The 12816-nt window shown below is 34.8% G+C and overlaps 1 protein-coding gene across 1 annotated transcript in view; it reads right to left on the bottom strand.

Moving 5' to 3' along the window:
* prkcea (protein kinase C, epsilon a) overlaps nt 1-12816 on the bottom strand; it is a 78726-nt gene that overhangs the window by 13265 nt on the left and 52645 nt on the right. Inside the window, exons 8-11 of the mRNA XM_062055408.1 lie at nt 10193-10292; nt 6723-6934; nt 3721-3894; nt 3501-3655 (exon numbers count right to left, since the gene is read on the bottom strand). Coding sequence (XP_061911392.1) covers nt 3501-3655; nt 3721-3894; nt 6723-6934; nt 10193-10292 — 641 coding nt within the window. The remainder of the gene's footprint in view (nt 1-3500; nt 3656-3720; nt 3895-6722; nt 6935-10192; nt 10293-12816) is intronic.

Genomic DNA, 12816 nt, shown 5'->3' with positions numbered 1-12816 from the left:
TAAGACCACAAAATATATATATACACTAGCGTTCAAAAGTTTGGGGTCACATTGAAATGTCCTTATTTTTGAAGGAAAAGCACTGTACTTTTCAATGATAAATAAATAAATAAATGATAAATGGGTTATACTTGTATAGCGCTTTTCTACCTTCAAGGTACTCAAAGCGCTTTGACACTATTTCCACATTCACACACTGATGGAGGGAGCTGCCATGCAAGGCGCTACCAGCACCCATCAGGAGCAAGGGTGAAGTGTCTTGCCCAAAGACACAACGGACGTGACTAGGATGGTAGAAGGTGGAAGATAACTTTAAACTAGTCTTAACTTTACAGAAATACACTCTATACATTGCTAATGTGCTAAATGACTATTCTAGCTGCAAATGTCTGCTTTTTGGTGCAATATCTACATAGGTGTATAGAGGCCCATTTCCAGCAACTATCACTCCAGTGTTCTAATGGTACAATGTGTTTGCTCATTGGCTCAGAAGGCTAATTGATGATTACAAAACCCTTGTGCAATCATGTTCACACATCTGAAAACACTTTAGCTCGTTACAGAAGCTACAAAACTGACCTTCCTTTCTGCAGATTGACTTTCTGGAGCATCACATTTGTGGGCTCAATTCAACGCTCAAAATGGCCAGAAAAAGAGAACTTTCATCTGAAACTCCACAGTCTATTCTTGTTCTTAGAAATGAAGGCTCGAACACTAAATTGTTTGGGTGACCCCAAACTTTTGAACGGTAGTGTGTATTTTTTTTACATCCTTTGTATATTTATTGCTGAGATCATTGTTTTTGGTGCTAAAAAAGAAAGGTTTAAAGTCGTCCAACACCTTCAATCACAGTCCCTGAAAACCTCAAATAAAGCCAGGAATCTTGGGGTTATTTTAGATTGTGATTTACATTTGGACAGTCACATCAAATCAGTAACAAAATCGGCCTACTATCACCTCAAAAATGTAACAAGACTTCGAGGGCTCATGTCAGCTCAAGACTTAGAAAAACTTGTACATGCCTTTATTACCAGTAGGCTAGACTATTGTAATGGTCTCCTTGCAGGTCTTCCCAAAAAAAGTGTCAGGCAGCTACAGCTTGTTCAGAACGCTGCTGCTAGAGTTCTAACTAAGACCAACACATGGGAGCACATTACAGCAATTCTTAAATCCTTACATTGGCTCCCTGTACATCAGAGAATTGATCTGCTCACATATAAACCACTACATGGTCTAGTATATCACTGATATGCTCCCACTATATAAGCCCTCTAGATCACTAAGATCTTCTGAGACCACTACATGGTCTAGTATATCACTGATATGCTCCCACTATAGAAGCCCTCTAGATCACTAAGATCTTCTGAGACCACTACATGGTCTAGTATATCACTGATATGCTCCCACTATATAAGCCCTCTAGATCACTAAGATCTTCTGAGACCACTACATGGTCTAGTATATCACTGATATGCTCCCACTATAGAAGCCCTCTAGATCACTAAGATCTTCTGAGACCACTACATGGTCTAGTATATCACTGATATGCTCCCACTCTAGATCACTAAGATCTTCTGAGACCACTACATGGTCTAGTATATCACTGATATGCTCCCACTCTAGATCACTAAGATCTTCTGAGACCACTACATGGTCTAGTATATCACTGATATGTTCCCACTATAGAAGCCCTCTAGATCACTAAGATCTTCTGAGACCACTACATGGTCTAGTATATCACTGATATGTTCCCACTATATAAGCCCTCTAGATCACTAAGATCTTCTGAGACCACTACATGGTCTAGTATATCACTGATATGCTCCCACTATAGAAGCCCTCTAGATCACTAAGATCTTCTGAGACCACTACATGGTCTAGTATATCACTGATATGCTCCCACTATATACGCCCTCTAGATCACTAAGATCTTCTGAGACCACTACATGGTCAAGTATATCACTGATATGCTCCCACTATAGATCACTAAGATCTTCTGAGACCAGATCTGTTAGTGGTTCCCAGAGTGAAGTCCAATGAAGGGAGAGCATCATTCAGTCACTATGCAACAAATAGCTGGAATAAACTTCCTGACTTTCCCCAACTCTGACTACTTTTAAAACTAGACTGAAGACTTTTATGTTCACCTTAGCTTTCAGCTAAATCTTTTAATCTTTTAACTTTTAACATCCGCACTGTTTTTATTTTTATTGTCTGCATTTTAATTTTGCTTTTATTTTCTTTCATTTGACTTTGTTGTCTGTGAAGCACTTTGAGTCTGCCTTGTGTAGGAAAAGTGCTAAACAAATAAAGTTGCCTATTGTTTCATAATATTGAGCCTATTAAACGTACTATACAATAAGGTAATGATGGGCAAATGACAGCTGACACTGTGTTGGTGTTTCATAATAGTGCCATCCCTACCTATGTTATTATTTATTCTTTCATTATGGTGTTTTATTCTGGCTTGTCCCAAATGTTTTCTGATTGGGATTTTATAGGTTTTATCTTTTTTATGGGGAACTTGGAGTCCATGTACTATTTTGTGATCTTGGCAATGTTTGTGATGCTTGTTATGTGCTAGGTCTTTGTATTGCATATCTAAGATGTTCCTTTCTCTTTATGTTTCAATGGATGTCTTTGATTGATTGAAACTTTTATTAGTAGATTGCACAGTACAGTACATATTCCGTACAATTGACCACTGAATAAGTTTTTCAACATGTTTAAGTCGGGGTCCACGTTAATCAATTCATGTCCTGATCTTGCTGCTTGCAAAACAAGTTTACCTTCGGGTACTAATAAAGTAACTGTCAGAAGAATTGTATCTAAGTTATAATTAGATACAATAGGTAGGTTTTAAATGAGTTCCCGGCGAGCAGACAAAAGCTGTCTTTGATCTTACCTAAGCAGAAGGCTTGTAAAACTCCACTGTATAGGATGGGGAGCGACATGAGGGTGTCGGTTTCTTTTATGTATTGTAATCCACAGAAAGATTTTGTCTTTACCCGATATCTACAAAGCGGAGAGGAGGCAGGGCCTGACCTCCCTCCAGGCACCTTTTCTTTGAACTGTTTTGTAGCCAAAGGCGATGGCTGTTTACGACCCCCCTCCCTTAGAAACAGCTGTTGCCATGTAATCAGGGAAAGTCCAAATAAAAGAGGAGGCGTACAATCTTTCGTCAGAGCGTGGGAACACCCTTGTACAGTATCTACGCGTTTCTCCTCAATGAGCTAAATTGAATTCTGTCTCTGTTTAATTCCTTGCTTCTTGTCTTGTTTAATAGATGTCATCAGTGTTTGAACCTGACAGTAACCTAACCTTACCTACTACAAAAAATGTTGAATTATGTACAGTATATGCGAACCAGGGCTGCAGAAAAAATGCTTAAAGTATCATTATTCACTGAGAAATGAAGAAAAAACGCAGTCTGTCACAACATTTTTTGGATCTGCATAATCGAGAGCGCTAACAAAGAGAAAGGCGACATGGCGGGGTACCTGTATATGACTCCATTGCGGTGCAGGAACATGAGCGCTGAGGTGACCTCGGCGGCGTAGAATCGAGAGCGAGGCTCGTCAAACTTGCGGGAGCGCTGAATCTGGAACATCAGGTCTCCTCCGTTCACGTATTCCATGACGAAGAACAAGCGGTCCTGAAGGGGGAAGACACGCTTGAAGCCGGCAGGATAAAGACGGGGTGCTCAGAAGGTGCACGTACTCGGGTCTGGAAGCAGCAGTACAGCTGGGTGAGGTAGGGGTGTCGGCGGGCCAGAGCCAGGATCCGCTTCTCGGTCATGGTGCAGTCCACGTCGTCGTCCTGCAGGATCACATCCTTCTTCAGGACCTTGACGGCATAAACCTCCTCCGTCCCCTTCAGCTCGGCTAGCATCACCTGGATGACGACACAGGTTGTACTTTACTGCGCAAACTCAAGCTCCTTTTGGGGACACAATGTTGTGTCAAAAATGCAACTAAATGGTTTCCCCCAACAAATCAGTTAAAAAATATATATTATAAAAATAATGGTATTTAAATACAATATATCTTACATTTAATGTATTAATGAAAAAAATATAGAATAAACATTTTAAAAAATGTTGATGGTTTTCCAGTTTCCAAGAGTCGACCACATAGCGCTTTAAAGTTTGCTTTTTGGAAAGCATATTTTAGCCCTGAATTAAACAATTTTAGGCATAAAAATTGCTAAATGAACTGAAAAATAACTATACTACAGCAGTATTGTTCACTGGATGATACCAAACCAATCAAAGCGCTGTTCATTATGGTGGTCACTGATTGGCTCAGCCTCAGACGTCATTACTAGATTGAATTAAACGAGTGTAAATGTGACTAAAGGGTGTTATTTTCATGTCTATAGGGCTCTCTTAATGTTGAAACATGTATCTAGAATAAGGGTGTCCAAACTTTTGGACTGGGGGGCCGCATTGGGCTTAAAAATTTGGCCAGGGGCCAAAAGCGGACTGCATGCAAAGTAACATGTATATATACATATACAGTATATATATATATATATATATATAGCCTATACATATATATGAGTACATATTATAATAATATAATGGATATATAATTCATAATTATTGTAACTGGTTATTATTGAAAGATCAACTCCTACATTGTTTACTTCCGTGACAACGTCCTTAAGGTTTTGTAAACATTTAGAAATATCAAGCAGCTAAAAAGCGGCAAACATGTATAAATGTGCAGGAAGTGTGTTGCATTTTTCCCTTGCAATGGATTTATTGTCATTTAGATTTTTTAATGTTGATTGAACGTTGTTGTTTTTTTGTTTTTTTTACAATATCCACAAAGTTTAATTAACAGGTTGTCTTATTTGTGACCATGTGTGTTGTATTTTTGTACTGGTTGATTTTTTTTCTTTCTGCACCGTGACTAGGGAAGGTTGTTTGGATTGGACCATATAAGTAAATGCTGTAACATAAGAGTACAATTAAAGGCGAAGTTACTATCGTTGGTAAATGTAGAATGTGCGGTCTTATTGATGCAGTTTAGTGTTTGATTTAAATAAATGGTTTATTCTTATTAATCATTATATCATTTTTCATCACGTTCTTCCTCTTTCCGTGTTGTGCTTGGAAATGCATTTAATCACATGTAATTGTGCTTAAAAAATGGCAGAGGCTATTTAAACTAGGGATGTCCGATAATATCGGCCTGCCGATATTATCGGCCGATAAATGCGTTAAAATGTAATATCGGAAATTATCGGTATCGTTTTTTTTATTATCTGTATCGTTGTTGTTTTTTGTTTATTTTTTATTAAATCAACATAAAAAACACAAGATACACTTACAATTAGTGCACCAACCCAAAAAACCTCCCTCCCCCCATTTCTTTCTGTTATTAATATTCTGCTTCCTACATTATATGTCAATATATATCAATACAGTCTGCAAGGGATACAGTCCGTAAGCACACATGATTGTGCGTGCTGCTGCTCCACTAATAGTACTAACCTTTAACACTTCATTTTACTCATTTTCATTAATTACTAGTTTCTATGTAACTGTTTTTATATTGTTTTACTTTCTTTTTTATTCAAGAAAATGTTTTTAATTTAGTTATCTTATTTTATTATTTTTTTTAAAAGTACCTTATCTTCACCATACCTGGTTGTCCAAATTAGGCATAATAATGTGTTAATTCCACGACTGTATATATCGGTTGATATCGGTATCGGTTGATATCGGTATCGGTAATTAAAGAGTTGGACAATATCGGAATATCGGATATCGGCAAAAAGCCATTATCGGACATCCCTAATTTAAACCAAACAAATCAATTCAATAGCTGGGTAGATTTGTATAATTAATATATTTAATTTGTAAGGAGTAGTAAGGCAGTTGAAAATAAATGTAGGATTTATCAACTTTTACATCAGTTCAGTTGTTTATTGTTAGATTTTCAGCACTTAATTCGGTTTTGAGTATCTAGTCGGTAGAAAAGCGCTACATAAATCTAATTCATTATTATTATTATTATATGATTTATTATGCTAAACCAGGGGTGTCCAAACTTTTTCCACTTAGAGCCACAAACTGAAAAATGAAAGACGGCAGGGGAAATTTTGATATATTTTATTTTAAAACAAATACAATATTTACTGTAACCATTAGGGCTAACTTCAATTTCTGTGAAAGTAAAAGGTCCCAGGGACCCGTAAGGGCCTCAGTCATTAAAGTGTTGAAAACAAGTCAGATATTAAAAAAAAATCTGATTTATCCATTGACATAAAGATTTTTTTCTGAAGTTTTATGCCTTGTTTCCATGGCAAAAACACAAAATATATTGCACCAAAAAATATTCAAAGTGGAATATTTGATGTGAAGTATTAGGAGTCTAAATAGGTCAATAATTCATAACAACAATGTTTTTGAGTAATTATTATTTTTTGAGCAATGACCGTTTAAAAAAAAAAATCAGACTACAGGTCACGGGGATTCAAGTGTACCACTAATAAAAGTGTTAAAATAAGTCATATATCAATATATATTATTTTTACTTTCAACACTTAATTCTCTAGATCGACTTTAAATCTGTTTATTATAAGTTTTTATTATTTTAAAATGTTCCGCGGGCCTTAAAAAAATGAGCGGTGGCACTTTGGTCCCCCAGATCTTTATTGAGTGTTGTGGGGTAAATCTACCCGGCAACAAGAGCGACAACTAACAGACCAACCTTGCCGAAGCTGCCTTTGCCGAGAACCTTGATCAGGTTGAAGTCCTTGAGGGTCCTCCTCTGGCTCTGCCCGTTCTCCCGGACCCCCGAGGAGGAGGCGGTGGACGAGGAGGAGGTGGAGGAGTTGGTGGAGGAGGAAGAGGAGGAGGAGTGCTGGGGTCCCTGCTGGTCCAGTGACAGTGCGTCCTGCAGGCGATCCAACTCTGCCAAGTCTGTGGGCGGAACATCAGGTTGGAGAAAACTTGGCCGTGAACAAAACAAGAAGCTTTTTCTACTGGATAAATCCCGCCCATAAGTTAATTCTGACCGCTTCAAAACTCCAATAACACTCTGACATCAGATTCTTAAAAACAGTTTTGTGTTCGTATGATTCGTGCTTTTGCAGAAGATGACTAAAAACAGCAAAGCACTCCTGTTATATAGATGTTCACCGAGTGCTTTTGCAGTACATCCTTAAAAATAGCATAACACTACGGTTATATAGATCTTTGATTTGCAGAAGATGACTAAAAACAGCAAAGCACTCCTGTTAAAAAGATCTTTAATTTGTGTTTTTGCCGAGGATTACTAAAAACAGCAAAGCACTCCTGTTAAAAAGATCTCTAATTTGTGCTTTTGCAGAAGATGACCAAAAACAGCGAAGCACTCTGGTTACATAGATATTTAACTAGTGCTTTTGCAGTAGATCCTTAAAAACCGCAAAGCACTCCAGTTATATAGATGTTCGCCGAGTGCTTTTGCAGTACATCCTTAAAAACAGCGTAGCACTACGGTTATATACATCATTGATTTGTGCTTTTACAGTACATCCTTAAAAACAGCAAAGCACTACGGTTATATAAATCTTTGATTTGTGCTTTTGCAGAAGATCCTTAAAAACAGCAAAGCACTACAGTTATATAAATCTTTGATTTGTGCTTTTGCAGAAGATCCTTAAAAACAGCAAAGCACTACAGTTATATAAATCTTTGATTTGTGCTTTTGTAGAAGATCCTTAAAAACAGCAAAGCACTACGGTTATATAAATCTTTGATTTGTGCTTTTGCAGAAGATCCTTAAAATCAGCAAAGTGCTCCTGGTAAAAAGATCTCTATTTCGTGCTTTTGCAGAAGATGACCAAAAACAGCAAAGCACCCCTGTTATATAGATATTTGACTAGTGCTTTTGCAGAAGATCCTTAAAAACAGCAAAGCACTCCTATTAAAAAGATCGTTAATTTGTGCTTTTGCCGAGGATGACTAAAAACAGCAAAGCACTCCTGTTAAAATATATTTAGTTTGTTCCTTTGTCAAAGATGACTAAAAACAGCAAAGCACTCCTGTTAAAAATATATTTAATTTGTCCTTTTGACGAAGATTACTACAAACAGCAAAGCACTTCTGTTATATAGATATTTGACTTGTGCTTTTGCAGTAAATCCTTAAAAACAGCAAAGTAATGGGATTTTATAGATATTTGATTCATGCTTTTGCAGAAGATCCTTAAAAACAGCAAAGCACTCTTGTTAAAAAGATCTCTAATTTGTGCTTTTGCAGAAGATCCTTAAAACAGCGAAGCACTCCGGTTATATAGATATTTGACTAGTGCTTTTGCAGTAGATCCTTAAAAACAGCAAAGCACTGCAATCATATAGATCTTTGATTCATGCTTTTGCAGAAGATCCTTAAAAACAGCAAAGCACTCCTGTTAAAGAGATCTTTAATTTGTGCTTTTGCCGAAGATGACTAAAAACAGCAAAGCACTCCAGTTAAAAATATCTTTAGTTTGTTCCTTTGTCAAAAATGACTAAAAACAGCATAGCACTCCTGTTGTATAGATATTTGACTTGTGCTTTTGTAGTAGATCCTTAAAAACAGCAAAGCACTGCGATTATATAGATATTTGATTCATGCTTTTGCAGAATATCCTTAAAAACAGCAAAGCACTCCTGTTAAAAAGATCTTTAATTTGTGCTTTTGCCAAACACTACTAAAAACAGCAAAGCACTCCTTTTAAAAAATATATTTAGTTTGTTCCTTTGTCAAAGATGACTAAAAACAGCAAAGCACTCCTGTTAAAAAATATATTTAGTTTGTTCCTTTGTCAAAGATGACTAAAAACAGCAAAGCACTCCTGTTGTATAGATATTTAACTAGTGCTTTTGCAAAAGATGACTAAAAATAGCAAAGCCCTCCTGTTAGAAATATTTTTAATTTGTGCTCTTGCCTAAGATGACTAAAAACAGCAAATCACTCCTGTTATATATATATGTTTGACTTGTGATTTTGCAGTAAATTATTAAAAAGGGCTCTTGTCAAATATAGGATCTTTGACTCGGGTTTCCGCAGCAGATTCCTAATAATAGCAAAGCACTCCTGTTAACAAGATTTTTAATTTGTGCTTTTGCCAAAGACGACTAAAAACAGCAGAGCACTCCTGTTAAAAATATCTTTATAGTTTGTTCCTTTATCAAAGACGACTAAAAACAGCATAGCACTCCTGTTAAAAATATATTTAATTTGTGCTTTTGCCGAAGATGACTAAAAATAGCAAAGCCCTCCTGTTAAAAATATTTTTAATTTGTGCTTTTGCCAAAGACGACTAAAAACAGCAGAGCACTCCTGTTAAAGATATCTTTATAGTTTGTTCCTTTGTTAAAGATGACTAAAAACAGCAGAGCACTCCTGTTAAAAATATATTTAATTTGTGCTTTTGCCGAAGATGACTAAAAATAGGAAAGCCCTCCTGTTAAAAATATTTTTAATTTGTGCTCTTGCCTAACTAAGATGACTAAAAACAGCAAATCACTCCTGTTATATATATATGTTTGACTTGTGATTTTGCAGTAGATCATTAAAAAGGGCTCTCTTCAAATATAGGATCTTTTGACTCGGGTTTCCGCAGCAGATCCTTAAAAACAGCAAAGCCCTCCTGTTAAAAAGATCTTTAATTTGTGCTTTTGCCGAAGATGACTAAAAATAGCAAAGCCCTCCCGTTAAAAATATTTTTAATTCGTGCTCTTGCCTAACTAAGATGACTAAAAACAGCAAATCCCTCCTGTTGTATATATGTTTGACTTGTTATTTTGCAGTAGATCGTTAAAAAGGGCTCTTGTCAAATATAGGATCTTTGACTCGGGTTTCTGCAGCAGATTCCTAATAATAGCAAAGCACTCCTGTTGTTTAAAATCCGGCGCAAGAATGTTCTTACTCAACATTTGTCAGCCACAAGTGTCTGCGCTTTAACAGCAGCCGTGACCCACTTTGGAGAACAAAACAAGATGGCCTCCACTAAAGAGAAAGTCAACTTCTTGTCTTGCTCAGCTTGCGTGAGAGAAAGTGTGAGAAGAGGATGACTAACTGCGACGGGCAAATGGCGGTGGGCGGTGCGATATCGCTCCTCAGGTTGATTCTCAGCGGGCCGACAACACTTGTTTTTAAAAGGCCACATAATACTTGTTTGGATGGAAAGCGTGTTTTCAATGGCGTTACCCTGCTGGGAGGGCGAGGTGGGGACAGCTGGTTGGCTGAAGCTGTTCTCCGACTGCGACAGCTCAGGAGGAGACTGAGGAGGGTCCTGCCCGGGGGTCAACTGGAGGGACAGAGACAACATTAATGCCGTTTTTTCAAACTAGCAGTAAACAATAACAATATTTTGGGTGGCTGATAATAGAATTGTTGGTCAGATATTCCTGCATTCTTTTTTTTTCATGACCTTAAAAAAAACGCGATATTTGAAGTGATATATAGACGTGAAAATGAATGTTTAAAAAGGCAGATTTCCGCTTTTTTACGCGGGCATTTCACATGCCTGCTGATTACAATGACCTCACACATTTACAGGTTGCAGCTACTGTTACTTAGGCATGCTCTTTCACTGGAAATCTTTTTTTTAAGCATACAAAATAGAAAACACTTTTTTTTATTCTACAATTAGTGATTTTTAGTTTATTTTTATTCATTTAAAATCTACAAGTAGTGATTTTTAGTTTATTTTTATTCATTTAAAATCTACAAGTAGTGATTTTTAGTTTATTTTTATTCATTTAAAATCTTCAAGTAGTGATTTTTAGTTTATTTTTATTTATTTTAGTTCTACTGTACAAGTAATAAGTTTTATTTTTAATTTGTATTTTGGGACAAGCGGTAGAAAATGGATGGATGGATTTTATTTCTACAAGTATATTGTAGAACTTTATTTCTTTTAGTTCTATAAGTAGTGATTTTTTGTTTATTTTTATTTATTCTAGTTCTACAATTATAAAAAAAATTGTCAATGCATTTTAGTTCTACAAGTAGTGATTTTTAGTTCATCTTTATTTTAGTTCTACAAGTACTGATTTTTAGTTCATTATTAAGTTCTACAGGTAGTGATTTTTAGTTTATTTATATTCATTCTAGCTCTACAAGTAGTGATTTTTAGTTTATTTTTATTTATTTTGGATCTACAAATAGTAATTTTTACTCTATATTTATTTTACTTAACGAGTAGTGATTTTTAATTTGTTTTATTTATTGTAGATCTACAAAATATGATTTGTAGTTTGTTTTTACTTATTTTAGTTCTACAAGTAATACTTTTTCATTTTTTTAATGTATTTTTGTTCCACAAGTCGTGATTTTAAGTATATTTTAGTACTACAAGTAGGATTTTTATTTAATCTTTTTTATTTTACTTCTACAAGTAGTGTTTTTTATTTTAGTTCTACAAGTAGTGTGCTTTTAGTTTACTTTTATTTATTTTAGTTCTACAAGTAGCGTTTTTAGTAGATTTTTATTTATTGTAGTTCTACAAGTAGTGTATTTTGAGTTTATCTTTATTTTTTTTATTTCTACAAGTAGTTTGTTTTTAGTTTATTTTAATTTTATTTTAGTTCTACATGTAGTGTGTTTTGGTTGATTGTTATTTATTTAGTTCTACAAATGTGCTTTTAGTTGATTTTTATTTACTTCAGTTTTACAAGTTGTGTGATAATAGAATTTTTCGTCAGATTTTCCTACATTTGTAAGTATACTTTGGTTACCATCCTATTTTTTTTTTATTACATTAAAAAAACGCGATATTTGAAGTGATATATAGACGCGAAAATGAATGTTTAAAAATGCAGATTTCCGCTTTTTTACGCGGGCATTTCACATGCCTGCTGATTACAATGACCTCACACATTTAGAGGTTGCAGCTACTGTTACTTAGGCATGCTCTTTCACTGGAAATCTTTTTTTTTAACCACAGAAAATAGAAAGCACTTTTTTTTTTTCATCAAGTCATACATTTGCACGAGAAAATACAAGAGATTTCCTGGAAAACAGGAACAAAAAGGGGAAGCCGCTTATTTACATTTGAATTAATCCATCATTTTATTTTAATTTTTTAATGAAATGTTATAGATTTTTTTATTTACTTCAGTTCTACAAATGGTGATTTTTTTTAGCCTTTTTAAGAAAAAAAAAAAAAATTAATTCTACAATTAGTGATTTTTAGTTTATTTTTATTCATTTAAAATCTACAAGTAGTGATTTTTAGTTTATTTTTATTTATTTTAGTTCTACTGTACAAGTAATACGTTTTATTTTTAATTTGTATTTTGGGACAAGCGGTAGAAAATGGATGGATGGATTTTAGTTCTACAAGTATATTGTAGAACTTTTTTTCTTTTAGTTCTACAAGTAGTGATTTTTTTGTTTATTTTTATTTATTCTAGTTCTACAATTATTAATAATTTTTTTTAATGTATTTTAGTTCTACAAGTAGTGATTTTTAGTTCATCTTTATTTTAGTTCTACAAGTACTGATTTTTTAGTTAATCTTTATTCTAGCCCTACAAGTAGTGATTTTTAGTTTATTTTTATTTATTTTGGATGTACAAGTAGTAATTTTTACTCTATATTTATTTTACTTAAAGGCCTACTGAAATGAAATGTTTTAATTTAAACGGGGATAGCAGATCCATTCTATGTGTCATGCTTCATCATTTCGCGATATTGCCATATTTTTGCTGAAAGGATTTAGTAGAGAACAACGACGATAAAGTTCGCAACTTTTGGTCTCTGATAAAAAAAAGTAGTGATTTTTAGTTTGTTTTATTTATTTTAGATCTACAAATTATTTGTAATTT

The sequence above is a fragment of the Entelurus aequoreus genome, linkage group LG08, assembly GCF_033978785.1.
Source record: "Entelurus aequoreus isolate RoL-2023_Sb linkage group LG08, RoL_Eaeq_v1.1, whole genome shotgun sequence".
In the NCBI taxonomy this organism is placed as follows: domain Eukaryota; kingdom Metazoa; phylum Chordata; class Actinopteri; order Syngnathiformes; family Syngnathidae; genus Entelurus; species Entelurus aequoreus.
This window is presented reverse-complemented; position numbering and strand designations above follow the sequence as displayed.